Genomic DNA, 19,602 nt, shown 5'->3' on the forward strand with positions numbered 1-19,602 from the left:
TGAACTGAAAGTATAATAAAGGGTATATTAAAATCATTTTTCATAGTACAGGGGTATATTTATTCCTTTTCCTTTTTTAATATTATAATATGAAAATATAAACTACATAGTGCATTAAAAAAATTATGTGATAAAAAAAATTAAAGACTAATAAACAAAATAGGGACTTATAGCTATATATATATGTAAGTGAAGGTCGAGCCAAAGTGGGTTAGTGGACTTTAAACGAAGAAGTGGACTAAGGGAATTGTCCAGTTCAAGCTAATCAAATGATATTTCATTTTTTTTTGAGGGGCGAACTTTTACAGCGATCCTTATTTTCAAATAACATTAATTTTAAATTCATTAAATTGAGACATACTTTTAATTTTTCATTTTAACCTTTGGTTTCGAGTTTTTGATTCGAACTTTCACTCGGCTTAAAAATCAAAAAAAATTGAGTGTAGAATTTGACCGCAAGGCAAAGATTTCTTTTTAAATTTCGATTAATGTAAAGCTTGAAAAACTCTGCGATCATTGTATTCATGGAATTTTTTGTCTTATATCCAAGAAAAAGGTAAACATCGTCTTCATCAACAAGTGTTGCTTTGTCGGAGTTTGGCCTAATTTTACTACAAAATTCTACCTTGCTAAGTTGTTGTTGTTGTTGTTTTTTTTTTTTGTTTTCGCTATATTTTGTATAGATATATCGAAAAACTATTGTATTTTGATCTATATTGTACGTGCAAAAATTAAACACTTGGTGTGTATGTACAAAAAATTGTTTTACTTGTTGAATGCCCTTGAATAAAATAAGCCAATTTATGAATCTCAAATTTGTATAATCTTTAATTTTTTCCCTTAGAAAAAATTATTTTAGTCGAACCCCCGCTTTAGTCAAATATTAAAAAAGAAAAAAATGAAACGCAAAACAAAAAAGTAGCGTACAAGGCCTAATAAGCAAAATGTTGCTATGCCGCATTTTTTTAAAATGTCCATTTATGAAATTTTAAAAAAAAAAAATTGCTTTACAAGTAAAAAAATTACGTATAAAAATTAAAGGCAACAAAACTAGGGACAAAAGTGATTTAAAAAAAAAAAACGGTCGAAAAATTGTGGGTTAGTCAAACTTTAAACGAATAAGAAATTGGACTGAGGACAAAAATTGTCCAGTTCAAGCCAATCAAATGATATTTCTTTTTTTTTTTTAACCTCGGCCGGGAACTCCTTAATGTCCCTTATTTGCACAATTGTCCCTTTAATGATCTTTAATTTTCATTAATTGTTGGTATTTAATTTTTGTCCTTCACATAAAAATTTTGTTTCGGATCAACCTTCCACTCAAAAATTAAAAAAAAAAAAAAATCGCAAGCGTAGAAATTTATGAATTTGCCTATCGCAGAGTTTCAAATTTTACCTTAAGACAGAGAATGCCTTCATCGCAAACTTTACTTATCTCATCGTGAGATAATAAAAAAAAAAAAAAAAAAAAACTTTATCTTTGCAAAACTTAAAAAATAATTTTTGTTTTTTTTAATTTTTTTTTTTTTTTTTTTTTTTTTACCGAGCCGGGAGTTCGAACCCCAAACTCATTGTATGTAGGGCAATAATTAATAAATTTGAGGGACAAAAATTAAAGATCATTGCCTTTGAAGGTCACTCGCACAAAATACAATTTTTGCACGATTGCCCTTCAAAGGTAATCGATCTTTAATTTTTGCCCCTCAAATTCTGAAACCTTTAATTTTTGCCCTTCGCTTAAAATCCACGTTCCGGGTTCGAACCTTGTCAAATATTAAAAATAAAAAACGCAAGGCAAAATTTTGCCTTAAAGTTTACGCATGTTTCTGTAAAATTCCAACTAAGTTAAAAAAAATTGAGCCTATTAAATGCAAGCAAGTTTTGCCTTAACCTGTTTTAAGGCAAAACAACTGCCTTGCAATTTTTTTTTACATTTGATTACTTTTGAGCCCTGAACCCGAAATCAAGGAATTTTTAGGCGATGTTAAAAAATTAAAGATTTCAAGTGAAAAAATTAAAATCAAAGGTTTTCAAGGGCATTCACGCAAAAAATGCGAAGAAAAAGCTAGAAGGTATTTGGGCTTGCCAACTTCAAACGATTGTCCAATCAGATTCCACTTTGGTCGTCCTACAAGCAATTTTTGCACGATTGTCCCTATTCTGGGTGGTCTTTAAATTTTGCCCTCAAATTCGTGCCTTAATTTTCGCCCTTCATAAAAATTTTCGAACCCCGTTCCGCATAAAAATAAAAAAAAATAATTTCGGGTTCGGGGGAGAGTGTACGGATCTAAAGATACAATTTTTTTAAAAAAATGCGGTGAAGGACACAGTTTTGCCTTGAGACATTTTTTTTTTTTTTTTTTAACTTTTCAAATTTTAGTTAATGATGAATTTGTCTTTAATTAAAAGTATACCCCATAAGGCATAGTTCCTTAAAGTACTTTGCAAAAAAAAAAAAAAACTAAATTATGCCCGAAATTTTGCCCTAAGGCATAACTTTTGTTTTTCCATGGGGTTATGTTAGAAACGTACTTTGCCTTGAGACATTTTTTTTTTTTTTTTTTTAACTTTTAAACACACTTTAGTTAAGGCATACTTTTGGTTATGCTTAATTAAAAGATAGCAATTCCTATACAAAAATGAAAAATTTTGCCCCATAAGGCAAAACTAAATTATATACAATGTCCAATGCCCCACGATAACTTTAGTTTTTCCCGGGTTTAAGTTATGCCCTCAAAACTTTGCCTCGAGACATTTTTTTATTTTTTTAACTTTTAGTTCGCATACTTTTAGATTAATTAAAAATCCGCCCCATAAGAAAAATCCCTACGAAAAGTTTTTGCAAGAAAAAGAAAACTAAATTATGCCCTCCCATAACTTTAGTTTTTTAAGCCGAAGGTTATGCCGGAGGGCAACTTTCTCGAGACATTTTTTTTTTTTTTTAAACTTTCAAGGCACACTTTTAGTTAAGGCATACTTTTTGGTTATGCTAATTAAAAGTCTGCCCCATGCGATTTAGTTTTTAAGGAAAAGTTTTCTAAAAGGCATAACTAAACTATGTTCGAGGAAAGTTTACTTAAAGCATAACTTTTAGTTTTTCCTTGGCGCAAAATTAAGACACTCCAGCGCGAAATTATTTCTTTATTTGAAGGGCGGGGTTCGAACCCAAAAATGCCAAGAAAAAGCTAGAGGGTATTTGGGCTTGCCAACTTCAAACATATTGTCCCAATTAGATTCCGCAGGGCTGCCCTATTTCAAGTGGTGTGACATATACTGAAAGAAACACAAACAAGATTCTTTTAGCTTCGAGACAAACCTCTATAGCCGTAGTCTCTTAGACTAGTATGCATATCCTATGCTCACCAATGTCTACTGAATAATTCCATCATGACTCATGACTCCCGAAGTAATGGTATCTAACTTTTTCGATTCGATATTTGATATCTACTTTAATTACCGATTACCGAATTGTCGAACTCGAACTTTAAAAATACCGAATCCAAACAGTTACCCCTACTCCTAACGGGCTCTTATTTGAGCTTTCCCAATCCCATGACTCCACAATTTGACCCGCAGAGTCATGCTCAGGCCCCAGCCATCCCAAACCAAACAAAAAACACATACACAACATGCTTGTAGTTCATTTTAGCGCATAAGGAAACCAGGATTTATTTCATCAATATTTACTAAGGGGCATCTGATGCCTTGAAGTTCAATCATATCGAGCATGACATAAATTCAGATTGCCGAACAAGTTTTACTAGCCCTTAGCTACGTCAATAGGGAAGGATGAATTAAATCCTAAATAGGCATGATAGTATGTAAACATGCATTTAAACACCTTCCAGATAGTAGAGATTTTATTATGAAAAACAAGATGATTCTTGGCAGAGTTGTTCTATTAGGCATGATGAGGTTTAGATTTTAGGACCATTAGTTCAAACATGATGTCCAGATGGTTAAATTGTCCTAAAGGCATTGTATCTAACAGAGAGTGCCTGTTAGCTACACAAAAAGCAGACATCGCAAAGGAAGGGAGAAGACTAATTTCTGTGCTTTCAACATTCATACAGCATAGAGGTCTAAAGGCAAACTAATCTAGTTTCCACAACTAAATTTCAACCTCAAATCAACCTCAATCCAAATCATGATTTCTAAGTTCATGTTCAAACGTCTACTTATACTGTCCATTAGACATAAGTCCTTATTGTAATGTAAGCATAAGTTAATTTATCTATGAGACAGAAGTTCGTAACATTTGAATAAGTTATAAAGATTGAAAATAGTGTTACGTGTTGCCTATTAGACAATATTTTTTCAGTTGTATTGATAGATTGCTTGCTTTAAAAAAAAAAAAAAAAAAAAATAAATTAATCATGATCAAGTCAATTGCATTTTTTTTTTCAATAACTAATTTAATAACATACATATCCAGTTAAAAAGGTGAATACTTTTTTGTGAATTTTATAAAGAGGAGGAAAAAGTTGTGAACAATACAATAACTTGTAATATGCGTTTATACTAAAGAATAATATATATTCTTCTATCTATGAACATTGAAACTATTTCTCCGTATCGTTCCAGTGTATTGAATGTCCATGAAGGGACAATCCAGAATCCATTTCTCCAATTCCTTTCAATTGGGTGTTGCTAATGTATTTTTATAAAAATGAAAACAACTAGGCAAGCCCGAAGTTTCTAGAAAGAAATATTAGCAGTATGATAGAAACTCCTTCGTCCCTTTGATGGATGGCAAATTGCTAACGGAAACTTGAAAAAGAAAAAAGAGAGACAAAGATGAATAAATTGGATTAGTTAAAATTGAAAGTGGAGTTACACCTTCATCCTTGCAAGTTGCATCAATGGCAAATTGGAAAACTCAAAAAAGAAAACAAAAGAAGGAAAAAAAAAAAAGGAAGAAGAAGAACTTATGAACAAAAATACATGGTGGAGGCATAAGTATCTTAGTTTATCAAGTGGCTTCTACGAGCTAATAAAATGTACTACTTTTCAACAAAGGGAGCTAAGATTGCCGTGTAGGTTAGCTAATTAAGAAATCACATGTTTGACAGCAGTGCTGAAACTGATACTTAATTCCTCGATGTCTCAAATAAATTTTGAGTCTGAGAAGATATAATTCGTTAGAATAACATTCTATTGAAAATTCTAAGCTTGAAATTATCAGGAATGCAGTTTCACATCCACGGTCAAAACTCATTTGCTTGCTAACAAGAAGTATATACATCCATTTGAAGTGACATGTTAACCAATTCAGTGTTAGTTTCATATCCAAGAAGTGCAGTCACTTCTATCTAGCCATATGCCTACTAGATAATTCAAGCATGAATACTGATGTGAAAAGAAGAAATTGCAGGATTAAAATCAACAGTATATTTTGCAGTCGAGAGATGATGCCTTCCAAAACGGCTACAGCAAACAGTATACAAGCCCAACGTCAAACCAGTACCACAGCCAAAACTATCTTTTGTATAGTATCTTCACATGCTCTGTCTTCTTCAATGTGCTTATTCGACAGAAAGTATAAACAAATCCCATGTAAAATGAGTCCAACAGCAATATATGTTCAATGAGCAGCAAGCCCAACATCGACATATAGTATATCCAAACATCCACACATTTAACATCAATACCAGAACCTCCAAAAAGCGAAAAAGAAATCATAATCTTGCTTGATTTTATCTCCCAACTCAAGGTACATGCCTCCAGAAAAACTGAATTTATTCAATCATGAAGAACAGATTTGGCAACCCATCAAGAGAATGTTAAGAAGATGAGTCAGAATGAGAATCAGGACAAACTGACTCAAACCAGGTCAGAAAAAATTCTATCATCCACTATATTTGCAATTGTTCCTATGTGTTATAAAATTCTGTTTGTTAATCAAGAAACTGTGACTGTAGAAGGTTTATCTTGGAGGGAAATTACCGTCTCAAAAGCTCCCACCAAAGCTTTAACCTTGCTCTTCCTGGTTTCAACAAGCTTACTCGCCGTCTCTTCAATCACATTATTCAACAAACCCTGCACATCTTTCTTTTCCTGCACATCCTGATGCCTCAAAACAATTCTTCCAGAGTTGTGGATTGTACTACTTTTGTCGCCATCAACTCCTTTCTTTTTAAAGATTCTCCTTCTCATATTGCTGTCCTGGCTTTCCCCCATATGTCGTCCCCATCTAAATGTCAGCCTCCTAGGGCTGCCGGTTTCTTGCTGGAGATCAACTACCTTACCCCTCCTGAATTTCAGTTTCACCACTGAAGGATTGTAATCATTAGAAACACCTGCCTTGCCTTTTTTCAATGTCTTTTTCGGATTTTTCCCAACAGTTTCTGCTTCTGCTGTGCGTAATAGCCTTTTGCTGCTAGAGTTGTATTTACCTGATGCACTGTCTGCAGACTTAACTTTTTTATCTTCTTCATTAGACAGCGAACGAGATCGTGACTGGGAGGTAGACTTCGGTGATGCTTTCACCTTGATAATATGCAAGGTTTTCTCAGGAACCTTTTCAAGGTTCATTTTGTTGGTTCCATCTTTCCGCATCTTGTTCTGGTCCTTCAGAGGAGCCAGCAGTTTTAAGCTTTTATTGTTTCTTGCTCTCAAGCCTAAAGGTTCAACAGAGGAAGATTTTGGAGAACATGAAAAAGTTGGAGTCTTCAAAGACTTCTTTGCAGATGCTTTAGACACAATTACTTGTTTTCTAGAATTATCATCAATGTCTTTTCTGCCTCCTGCATCTACACCTCGTAAGATCTTGGATGAAGATTTTACCATTTTAAGCTTTATCTGCCCAACAGGAGAATGCTTTGCCAAAACATCTTTCATTTTCTTTTCTGTCTTTGGCATCTTGTCACCTGAGGAATCCGATTGCGGAGAGTGAACACTCTTTGGTGGAAGCGGTGCCTTCTTCTTTATTATATCAGAGGGTTCAAGAGAGTGAACCTTGCGAGAAGGCCTTTGACCGACCACATTCAACTTCTTTCCCTGTCCTACCATACTCCCTGGAGGAGCAGATGGCTTTTGATTGACCAGAGTCACTTTCTTTCCCTCTCCTAGCATACTGCCCGGAGGAGTGGGAAGCTTTTGCTCAACCACAGTCACCTTTTCTTCCTCTCCTAGCATACTCTCCAGGGAGGCTGAAGGTTTTTGCTCAACCACAGTCACCTTCTTTTCCTCTTCCAGCATACTCTCCGGAAGAGAGGAAAGATTTTGATTGACCACAGACACCTCATCTATCCCTCTCTGCTGCATGCTTCCTGGAGGAGAAGAAGGCTTTTGCTCAACCACAGCCACCTTCTTTTCATCTTCAAGTAAACTCTCCTGAGGTGCTGAAGGCTTTTCATTGACCACATTCATCTTCTTTCCCTCTTCCAGCACACTCCCTGGAGGAGTGGAAGGCTTTTGCTTGACCAAAGTCCCCTTCTTTGCCTCTCCAAGGGTACTCACTGAAGTAGTGGAAATCGTTTGCTTGACCACAGTCCTCTTCTTTGCCTCTCCCAGCATACTCCCTGGAGGAGTGAAAGACTTTTGCTCAACTCCATTCACCTTCTTTTTCTCTCCCATCACACTTCCTGCAGCATTGGAAGGCTTTTGCTTGACCACAGTCCCCTTCTTTTCCTCTCCCACCAAGGTCCTTCCAGGACTCTTCTCATCAGCAGGAAGTTTGTTCTTTCTTTTTGACACAGGATGCCATGGCTTTGCTTCCGAGGTGTGTTTCCTGCCATATTTACAGAAGTCATGGCAAGAACCAGTGGAAGCTCTCAGATAATGAGGAAGAACATCTTGTCCGCTGTCAGGAGAATTCAACTTCCCAGTGGATTGCCTTCTTGTATTGCCTCCACTGTAAGATGAAGTAGAGGAGGAGTTGCGATAGCAGGGAAGAACCTTGTGTCCGTTACTCAAAGATCTTGATTTTCTTGTGCTGATTTTATCTGGCTTACTTCCAGCAGAGTCGTTCTTCACACTAGTTAATGGACTCACTAGTTCATCGGTGTTATCCTCAGCCACAGAGTCATTCTTCACACTAGTTACCGGGCTCACTAGTTCATCAGCGTTATCCTCAGCCATAGAGTCATTCTTCACACTAGTTACTGGACTCGCAAGTTCATCGGTGTTATCCTCAGCCATGGAGTCATTCTTCACACTAGTTACTGGACTCACTAGTTCATCGGTGTTATCCTCAGCCATCAAGATTCAAATTCCAAAATCCTGGAACCATGAACATATGAACATGAAGCAAATTATCCATTAGGTCACCAGTATGAAAGGCGTGAACTACACAAAAGTTAAACCCCCAATTAAGAGCAGAAAGAATTGCTTCAAACATCCTAAGCATTGGATTCCAAAATCAAAATATGCACTCAAACTACTATTATTTGGATAATTCGGAATAGGAAGTCAATGAATTAAACATTACTTAATGCTCCTTTGAGATCCCAGGCTTCTAGGATTCATTCTAGTGTCCCCAAAAATGTACACAACCAAAAACTCTCTGCTAAACTTGAGTCTGCAATTGCTAAATGATTGTTAAAAAACAAATTTATGGGGCCATTAGCCATGCCCCATTGAAATTATAAGTTACAATTTCTTGCTTGGTTCGGCTAGGAAGGCGAGAAATAAATGAAAAGATCAAACATGAATATAGGGCTTTTCAAGTTCCAAAATATGGTTCATCGCAAACAGAAACAAGACGAGAAACTTATATCTTCCCTCTCTAATATTCTCTATTTCGAATCGAGGAAAGGCCCCAAGAAGCCAGGAAGCACGAAGGTACCTGCAGTTATCAGTCTACTTGTTTTCTGGATCTTGACGATAATTTTTTTCTTTGTTTTGAAAAAGAAAAGCTCGGAAATCTTTATCAAAAATATTAGGTGTAGTCCATATCTAAGCAAAGTTATTGAGAAGACAAACACATTCCACCAAGAATTAATGTACTACCTAATTATGAAACACACACGACCAAGCAAAAGTCCCCAACACTCGGCTAAAATCATTGGTAAGATCTAAAAAGATAAATTAATGCAGTATATAATTTCATACAAAAAGCATTCAAAAAAGAAAACAAAAAACATCTCTAGTAATGATTGATTGATCTTTAGTAAAAAAACAGAGCATTCCTAATTTTGTCAATCAATCAAGATATCAGAAATCCATGCAGTTACAGTATTCTTTCGAGTCGAGGGTCTATCGGAAACAACCTCCCTACCCCACAGAGGTGAGGGTAAGGTCTGTGTACATCCTACCCTCCCCAGACCCTACTCAGGGAATACACTGGCTATGACGTTGTTGTATGCAGTTACAGTATCAACCATTGACCGATTTGGCTTATTGGAAATTGGAAGTTCACAAAATAACAAACAAACAAAAAAAAGAAGGAAAAAAAAAAAAAAGGAAGATTAAACTACCTCTTCGGAATACCGACACGCAGCAAAAGAGAAAGCTATTGAACAGAGCTGAATTTACCAATCCCAATCCGCGAATCCAATATAAAAAACCCTAGTGAATCACAAAATCGAAAAGGGACTATTAAAAGGTGGCTATAATAACTGAAGAACGAAGCGAAACTGAAGAAATACGCGGTTTTGCCAATTAAATAATTGTTCAAGTTCGAAGCTTAATCTCGAAGCCAAGTAAAAGAGTATAATAAACAAATAACAGAAAGATAGATCGAAAATACCAAGAAGTAGCGATCGTGCAAGCAACGTTTCTTCTCGAATTTTCTTCTCAAAAGAGGCTCATTCAATTAGCGTGGATTTTTTTTGTTACAAGAAGCGTGTTAAAGGACTGTTTGTTTGCTTTTAGGCTTTTAGTGTGAACTGTGAAGGGGCCAAAAACAAAAACGTTGAAATCATGACCGACCCGGAAAAGGAAAGGAATAATAAAGCTCCTCTTCTCAATATCCACGTAATATCCCATTAATGGATTGCCTTTTTTTTTTTTTTTAAACCCAAAAGTAGAAAGTCCAATTGAATAAAGTTTGCATTAGAATTTTGTGTGTATGATTTCTTAAGTTTCTTAAAAAATACCTTATTCAAAATTGAAAAAATTATTAACATATATCACTAAATTATTTTTTTTACACGAAAAAATATGATATGGTCCAAAATACTGAATTTTAGCTAACTTTTAAGCTGAATTATAGCGAAACCCTATAATATTGTGGTTCAACTTATATTGTTTTGATCATTCACCATTCTATAGATCAATGAAATAAGTAAAAGATTGCCCTTTAAATCCAATAGGGTAAGAGTATAGATGTCGAGTTAGGATGAATAAAGGTTCGGCGGACCATCACTGCATGGAATATTAGAGTTCAAATACAATGAAGATAACTTTTGGTATGTAATTGTCACATTAAAATTATCCTATATTTATCTAATATTATAAGAATTAATAGGTATTTGACAAAATAGTTAGAATTTATGCAAAGTTACTCAAACACCATTGTTATTAAGAAAAACGAAGTTTGATATTTGGCTTAAAATTTGGAGTAGCTAAAAATTAAGCCATATCAAGGGACAAATAGTTCATCACCTGTGAACTTTGAATTGGACCAATTAAGGCCATTGCCAAGTGCTTAGCCGTCGAAATTATACGAGGTCACAATTCAATTCCCATTTTCTTTCTTTTTGTTTGTTCTACTTCGTGTATTTTCTTTGTTATTAGTTAGACCCTAGTTGAACTGTTAGGACAAAATTAGGAGGTCCCGATCTTGTTTGACGATTCTTCTTCATTATCTGGCAAAGCATCTCTCCAATATACCAACTTAAAAAATCATAGAATAAAACATTTTTAAGTAGTAGTATTTAAGTACCTCATCCACTCTAAAATCACGACGAAAATAGTTTATTTTGTGCCACACATAACTGTCCCTATTTACAGTGTGAGGCAGTAAGAGTTGTATTATATGTTTGACTATTGAAATTCGTGGAACACAAAATCTTTGAATTCACATAGTAATTTTTTTCACTAAGGTTATTGCAATGTCCGGTTTTGTGAAATTCAAAGAAAGTCATATTGATTGGTGTGCCAAATTTAACCAACCCACCCCCCTCTCTGCACAAATATCCAAAGTCAATCCAGCGAACGATTCTCTACCTTACTTGGCTGTTGGAATAACCCCAATTAAACTGAAGGAAATGAAAAGAAAAAGAAAAAAAAGAGGGTAAAGTATTTTTAAATAATGTAATATTATATTTGTCCTCATATGCATGCCAAAGATTTTTATTCAGTATTTTAATCGCAGATTTACTAATTTAGATCTAAAACAAAGTCATACCGTGTTTGATTAAACATGACCACATGTGATAAAATAATATTCTGATCCAAAACATAATAGTAGTTTTTAGAAAAATCAAAAAGAAAAGAAAAGAAAAAGAAGATCTCTCATTCGTACTTTCTTTCTTCTAATTACTACTTAATAGTACACTTCTTTTTTGGAGTTACGTTTTTTGTTTTGGAGATATGTACTTAGTAATTAACTTCTTTTATCATATCCCATCGAATTAATGAAGAACTATTTAATTTAAGATGCTTATTTAATTTGCGAATTACAAAAGTCGCAGCCAAAGAAAACTTTAAAGGGATGATTAAACGTCAGTTTCATAAATAAAAGATAACATTAAAATAAAAAAAAACTTGTATGGCATGAATATGGAAAGCAGTACAAATTTTATATAATAATTTTATTGTTAAATATGTTTAATAATTTAAAAAAAAAAGTATCATATAACAACCAAAATTGAAAATCCTTTAAGTTGTAATACAATGACTAAGACGAAAAAACTGGGCCATGGTATGGCACCTTCTTGGAAATTTCGAACAAGGGATTAATCATTCCCTCTCATCAATGACGACGAAGTTAGAATTTTGAGTTTATGAATTTTTTATTATAAAAATTTAGCTTACTAAATTCTGAATAAATTATTTATACTATATATTAGATGAATTATTTTAACACAAATACAAAATCTAATTTAAAACTACTGAATTCTACCAACGCAAAACTGTAACTTTGCCCTGTCACTCATCCCATCCCACCAAAGTTGGGGAGGTGGGATGGGGGGAGGTTGTGACTCCTTGGATTCCCTTTTGGCCTTGGCCAACATATAAAGGTATATACTCTTAGTCTTATTTTTATAAGCTTTGCTTTCATAGTTGAGATCTCTAATCACGTTTATTTTCCAACCCACTGACAAAAGCAATGTGGGGAAAAGTCTCAAGGCCTCAAAGGGCCACTTCAACATCATTTTCTATATAACTTCTTTCTTTTCTCTAATTTTCTCAGCAAACTATTACCTGAGTTGGTGCTGGGGTTTTAGCTAGGGACAGTTCAACTCACTGGCCCCCTGAACTCTCTCTTTCCTAGTCATATTATTATCATCCTTTTATTGGATAAATTCACTAGTCGAATAATTAAAAGTCGTGTTGCCTAGGGTACAGTAAAAACAAATCCCACTAATACAACTTGTGAACTCGATCTCAATACTTCAACTCTAGTCAATGATGAGGTCATTTCCACACAATTCGACTAAAGTTGCTCGAATCCAAGACCTTTTCCTAAATCATAAAGCTATCATTCTTCCAAGCTAACTGCGAACCTCAAAAAATGATTAATTTCCTTTATTGAGCGCACATATAGCCTTTGTTTTTTCAATTGCTAGACCCACAATGAGCACTCTCAATTAGTGCTACCCCCTTCTTTGGCAAAGGCAACATTATGTCTATTAAGGAGCAGAAAATTGTTGAATGATCTCAACCTAAATAGACAAAAAATGAATAGCCACCCTCTACGCTGTAATACTCACATTCAACAGCCATCAGGTCCGATGTTATTATAATTTTTTTCATTGATAAGGATATGAATTGATAGTTTGGTAGTTCATCCTTAAAATAATTGTAAATTGCTCCATATAAAACCATCCTATTTCGTCCGAAACTGAGTGAATTATTTGGATGGCCAATAAGGTCTATCTAAAAAATAAAAATAAATAAGGTCCTTTCCCTAGAAATAGGAAGAGGGCCAGAATAATGTTGTTACGTGTTAGGATAACAGTGTTAAATGGATGGGTTCGAATAAATTTTGATGGGTGAAATCAGCGAAGGGTCTTCTCAAAAGCTTGAAGAAAACAATATAATGGATTATAGCCAACAAAACTCAAACTAATTTTTTAATTGTTTGTTGTTTTCTAATAATTTATTTAACTACTAAAGTAAAGTAATAACCTTTTTCTTTATTAAGGATATCTAGCATACCAAATAAAAGAAAAAGTTAAACATCTTGCCATGTTTTATATGAGTCAATTTACAGTAAATACCTAGCCAAATCAGTTTGATTGAATTGTGTCCAATTGACTCTCCATGAGTATATACACAGTCAAACCTGTCCAAACTTGAATAAATTTAATAAATTATTCCAAAAAAAAAAAAAACTCAAGTGACAAGTTTACGTGCCAACTCTATGCTCTTGGTGCCCCAACACCTGAGCCTCTAGAAAATTGGCCAATGAATATTGTGCTCATACGCAAATGCAGGCAAAACTTTCCACATGCTGCAAAAAGAAAATGAACTTGTAAACGACCATTTTAACTATGCTCACAAGAGTATATAAACTAATAATTGCATAACAACACCATTACACTAAGTCTAGTAAATGATTTATGTTGGTGGTGATTGGTAATTTTGGGTAGTGATGGAAGAAGAATGGTTATTGTGGTGAGTTAGCATGCTATGCTATGTGACTAAAATGGATGGAGTTACGGAGGAGGGATAAATTTGAATCACTTGTATAAAGTTAGGTGCATATATAGACCAAAAGTATAATAGAGGACAATGTTAAACATTTTTCACTAGTAAGGGGTCAAATTTGACACTTTTGCCACAGATAAATTAGTTCCCCTCTTTATAAGGTAGTAACAATGTGCGTCTAACTTGCCGCCAAAGTTTAAACAAACTTAAGTGACCAAAACCTAGACAGATAACTTAAAATTTGAACCCTAAATTCTCATCTAAAAATATAGAGATTTTCTGGGTAAAAATCTCTTCCTGTAACATACTAATTGTTGAATTTGGGATAATGAAAGTTCATTCCTTTTTGTGTTTTATTTGCAATATTTTATCCTTTTTTTCCTGTTGTCAGGAGGAGTGATTTTGCTATTGCTTAAAGTGGGAGGAATTGCTCTTTCGATGAATTATTTCGGGAAAAGACCGACAAGTAAAAAAAAGAAAGCTTTAGCAGATCAGGTATATGTGCAAAATCTGATTTTGATGATTTTAATGGTATCTTACAAAAGCAAATTGGCAAGATTACAAACAAGTTATAGTAATCTCAGATTTCTTTTTGTCGGATTTGAGTATTTGTTACCTGTTTACGAAGAAAAAGAGAAAGCATTAACGGGATATGTGCAAAATCTGACTTTGATGATGTCTCATATGTTTAAGTTTTCGCTTTCGGTTTCAAAATTGCTATTCCAATTTGTTGTGGTTTTTTTATGCTACTCGCCGATTTTATTTAGTAGGTTAATCAATAATTGCATCTGATTGAGATTGAATTACTTTTGGATGTATATTGAATTCCTTAAGAATTCTAGAAGAATTTAACTCGTCCAGACGGTTGATATTAGTTACTTTGATTTTTATAGACGTTGTATCCGAAAAAGTTGTACTTTGTTCTTTCAATAATTTCATCATAACATTTTACTCTTGCACTTCTTTCAAACCTGTCTTGAAAAATGATTTTCTCAATAGAGGTCTATCTATAACGTTGATTCTAGCTAGCTAGAGGTAAGCTTTGCAGAGCATCTCACCTTCCCTGCAGTTTTTTGGAACTATAGTATTTAGGGTATGTTATTGTTGTTGTTGTTTTATCCGAAAAAGTGATCTCAATATAATTTTGATCTCAATTTAATTTACTTTTATTTTAATGGCACTAATTCTTGAATATCCAGGTTGTAGCACCGTAGAATTTGCTCTCTGGTCTATCTGTCATCGATCACGTTTTATGTTTTCGACTATTTCAATACTGCGACAAATTGTTAGGACTACATCAATATAGTAGAAATAACCGTGATATACCTTTGAGTTTGTGTTTGAAACAATACTGATAGCTCAATTTGCGGACTATGTAACTACTATTGGAACGATATTATAAAAGTTGCATCACGTCTTAATTATTTTAGTTACTTTAATATTTTGGATTGTTGCTATCACTTTTTGTAAGATCTGGAAATAAGTGAATCATATATGACTATACTTCACGAATTATTATACTACTTGAGATTATTTAGTTTTTGGTTGTGAATTCACCTTATACAAGATTTTTTTTTTTTTCCAGGAAACTTTATGTCTCGCACTTCCCATGATGCATCCATCAAGCAATCCAAGCAAATTCCTGGCACTAGCCGAAGGAGACATGTAGCAACGCCCACGCTTTCGAGTTAGTTCAGAGCAGGACTTCTCCAATATGTCGCTTGGATTCTCGGCACCTGCCGGACGAGACATGCAGCAATGCCCATGCTTTCGAGTTAGTTCGGCACGAGGCTTCTCCAATCTGTCGCTTCTACAACTGAGTGATTCCCCTTATACTATCTACCTCGAGCCCGATAATGCTGATATTTAACAAGTTAAGTCGATTTAGGAGAGATTATCCCAACCTGGTCGTACTTCCCCCGAGTAGGCACGAAGTAGCTACAACCAACCCCCTGACAAGCATAATACGGGTAATTGGCTCTCTAACAAGATTAATGGGAAGAATCGACTTTCTAGAAATATTAATAGGAGGAATCCCTAATATAATATTGAGTTTGGCATTTTTAAAGTGGGTTAACAATGCAATGGAGCACGAATATGCTTGAACATAGGTTGTTCGAGTTCACCGGAGAAGGCAGTGAAGCTCAAAAGAGAAGAAAACAAAGTGAACAGGGGTTGAGCCCTATTTTTTATGATAAATGGGCTACAATTTGTCTTTATACAATGGAGCACGAATAAACTTAGACACCGATTTACTTAGTATTAGGAGTTTGTTTTAGGTGAGTCAGTCGTTTGTATGCTTGGTTTATGAATTTGTTCAGGATCTGTGCTGAACCATGAGATAATGAAACATATTAGAATGTTTGTTTTTGGCAATTTGAATTGTAGTCTAATGCTCAAAGCTATGAAGTATATTAGTCGTTTGTATGTGCTGAACTATGGTATATTGAAACATGTTTGTTTTTGGCAATTTGAGTTTTAGTCTAATTTTCAAAGCTATGGAGTATACCATTTTCAAAGCTATGGAGTATATCAGATTCAAACATAAGTATTTTGATATCTCCTCCTCCATTTCCACCGACGTACTCTTTTTGATTCCCTTAAATATCATATGCTCAATTAGTGACCCCCCGTGACAACATATGCTATTAAGGAGGAAATTGTTAGCCAGACGTAATCTTTTTTTTTTTTTTTTTTTTAATTTTATGAATTGCCTTGTTTACTATATCAGTGAACTGGTCTCTACTGCCAAGAAGAGATTCTGTATAACAAGGTTGAAGGGTCAATTTCCTTCCTCAAAAGAAAAACAAAATACATGGTCCACACATGTACAAACCTTAATCATATCAAACATAATTTAATTTGCAACCTTGAATTTTTTTTTGGTAAATAAAGAAACTTTTAGTACCAAACTTAGAAACATGTACAGTCAAAAGGAAGTGTGTATTGGAAAAACAGAGGTCCCAACCCACAGTTGAGGCTAAATATCAAACAAATAACACTATTGAATATCCCTATTATAATTCCGTAGCTGATAGTAGTTAATACTTCTCCAGCCACTTTGTTATGTTTACCTTGTGAGCACCTCTACAATGGATTTCCTGTACAAGTGACAAGTTTACGAGCGAACTCTATTTAGACAGGTGGTGATGATACATACAGTAAAGTTGTGATTAAAATGGACGGGGTTAACGGAAGAAGAGCAAATTTAAGCCACTTTTATGACATTAGGGGCATATACAAGCTAATAATATGGGAGTAACAGAGAGAAATATTAAACTTTTTCTAATAGTAGAGGGGCAAATATGACCTTTTGACCAAAGAAGAATGATTTGCTCCTTTCTTATAAGGCAGTAACTATGTGCGTCTAACTTGCCGCCAAAGTTTAAAAAAACTTTGTGACCAAACCTTTCTGTCTACTACATATTTTTTTTTATATATTTCTGGCAATGACTGATTTGAGCAGAAAATCTTTTAACAGTGATATTTGATAGCTAAGTGCCACATAAGTTTAGTTAGCAAAGTGCAAGTCTTCAAGATTTTGCATAACATTAGAGAACTATTTGTTATTTTTCTTTCATTATAACTAGGGGACATCTTTCTTTTGTTTGGCATAACTAGGATGTTATGCCTTGCTGTGTAGTAGAAAAGGTCTAACCGTGCCTATAACTGAACGAAACACTTACTCTAACTGACTTCCATGAAGCTACTTTTGTTATCCAAAACATAATGAACAGTACTAAGTTTATTTCTTAGGGGTCGTTTGGTTGGAAACAAGTTATCCCAGGATAACTTATTCTGAGATTAGTTATTTCATCCTCCCACAGGGATAAAATTACACTACAATCCCGGGATTAGTTATACAACCATTTTATCCCGATCAAACGTGGGATAAATTCATCTAAAATATAATCTAAGGATTATTTATCCTTATCCTTGTACCAAACGAGCCCTAGTGTCCGATTCATGATAAACCTCTTTATAATTGCCATTCGTTATATGACACTTCACTATAACGGCCGATTTTCTCGTAATTGATTTTTTATGTTATATTTTACTTCTCTATATGACGATTACGCTTATAATCAAAGAATGCTCATTCATTATAGCGGTACACTCTTCGTAAAATTACTCTCTCTAATGACCACACTCAAATATTGTGTAATAATATTTTGTAAGAAATATATTATCTATAAAATAAAATATTAAAATATTTATGATAATCATCATTAATGTCATGTACATAGTAAATTTCAAGTATGAATATCTAAAAATCTTCAATTATACTATTAAGCTCTTAATGTATTCCCTTCATTGGAAAGTTTTATTAAATTCCTTTTGCCGAAAATTTGAACAAAAATCTTTGTCGGATTCAAAACGTTATATTATTACTAAGAGGTGGAATTTATGGAACAATCTACAATTTAGAATTCTTACATCAAACTTGAAAATTTAAATTTTCAATTAATTTTAAATGCATATGTTCCTTAGATTTTAATTGTTTATCGAGATGGTATAACTAGTTATGGATTTCTTAATAATTTATTAGTCTTTTCAATTTTTAATTAATGAAATATGAAAATCAATTGGGATTTTAAAATTAACAAGTTTTTTTGGTTTCGTTTATACTAGCATAAAAAGTAAAAAAATAATAATATTTTTTGCGTACTTTTGTTTATAACAGCTAAATGAAATCTAAATATCAAATACTAGTATACATACATAGCAGCACCTCACTATAACAGCCGTGAAATTTTCAGACAAATGCTGCCATTATAGAAAGGTTTGACAGCATATGCTTGTATTGCAGCTTGCTTAATTGTATTCAATTAGCAGTATATATGTTGATCTCATTCTCGTTGTGATCTCATCAACGGCGGACATTAAGACAAACAGCAAGAGGAAGTGGCATAAGGGCTCCTTTAAATCCTACATATCACACTGAGCTAAAAGAAGTGAGATTCGGTGGAGTTCATGGAATAAGAGAAGAGATTGAATTTGCTAGTTATATTCTGAGAAGTGCAATGCTACTCCAGCAGATGTTTCTCAGCCAATACTTAATCAGCCCATATTATAGTATTTATTCTGGTTATGATATATGGAAGGAAAGAGAACGAGAACGTATCTCAATCCAACGACAACTACATGGCAAAAGCTCTCTAGTAATGCTGTGGTGATCATCCAATAGGTCCTTGTACAAACACTATATCAACTCTCTATTGTCATTAGTGGTTGTAGAGGTAATGGAAGCACCTATTTATTTGTTATTATTACTAAATAAAGGCTATACTTTATGGGCTTTTTCGTCAATGGTAGCAGGCTCATGCTTTAGTGAAGAGCCATAGTGTGTGTGAGAAAGAATTGCCGTTCTGGTTGCAATGTGCTAGTTTTTTTTAAGACTTCTTGTGTTACTATTCTAACTTTTTGGGAGCTGGAAAGAAAGGGACCAGTGGTTGTAACTTGTAAGTTTCCGGCTACATACGTAAGACTGATACCTGGATAACCATGTTGGATAGTCCCTACTTGCACCAGATATTTATACCAAATCAATAAATACAAAATTTTTTTTTGTGCATATTTATAACTTACCTCAACACTACAAAGATTACAACATTCTCAACCATAAACACAAGAGAAGAATCTGTCGCACCACCTTGCAAATCAAAGGCTTGTGGTTGCTTGTAAATCATCTACTTCTAATATTGATCAACACCATTGAGCCACCGCATTTCCATGACTATCAGCTAAACTGAATGGGTAATGCAGTAGATCTTGCAATGGCTCCCAATGTCAAAATCAAAGGCAAGAAAGGACCATGCAACTAGGTTTTCTATACTAAGA

At 34.1% G+C, this 19,602-nt stretch overlaps 1 protein-coding gene across 3 annotated transcripts; it reads right to left on the reverse strand.

The window, feature by feature from the left end:
* Positions 1–5,137: 5,137 nt before the first annotated feature.
* Positions 5,138–9,828, reverse strand: LOC132047038 (uncharacterized). Of its 3 annotated transcripts, XM_059437919.1 has the most exons (3): positions 9,420–9,652; positions 7,309–8,223; positions 5,138–7,179 (listed from the first exon to the last, which is right to left on the reverse strand). In XM_059437919.1, exons 2-3 carry the CDS (start codon positions 8,200–8,202, stop codon positions 5,902–5,904), a joined length of 2,172 nt encoding a protein of 723 aa, XP_059293902.1. In that variant the 5' UTR covers positions 8,203–8,223; positions 9,420–9,652; the 3' UTR covers positions 5,138–5,901. The 3 variants fall into 3 exon arrangements, with proteins under 3 accessions (XP_059293902.1, XP_059293901.1, XP_059293900.1); XM_059437918.1 differs by lacking the exon at positions 9,420–9,652 and adding an exon at positions 9,692–9,828 and having other exon boundaries at positions 5,138–8,223; XM_059437917.1 differs by having other exon boundaries at positions 5,138–8,223; positions 9,420–9,651.
* Between the last annotated feature and the right edge of the window lie 9,774 nt (positions 9,829–19,602).

This window comes from Lycium ferocissimum, chromosome 2, assembly GCF_029784015.1.
Source record: "Lycium ferocissimum isolate CSIRO_LF1 chromosome 2, AGI_CSIRO_Lferr_CH_V1, whole genome shotgun sequence".
Classification (NCBI taxonomy): Eukaryota; Viridiplantae; Streptophyta; class Magnoliopsida; order Solanales; family Solanaceae; genus Lycium; species Lycium ferocissimum.

Bases quoted from the DNA above. Each gene is read 5' to 3' on its own strand.
- LOC132047038 (XM_059437918.1), bottom strand. From the start codon at position 8,202: ATGGCTGAGGATAACACCGATGAACTAGTGAGTCCAGTAACTAGTGTG.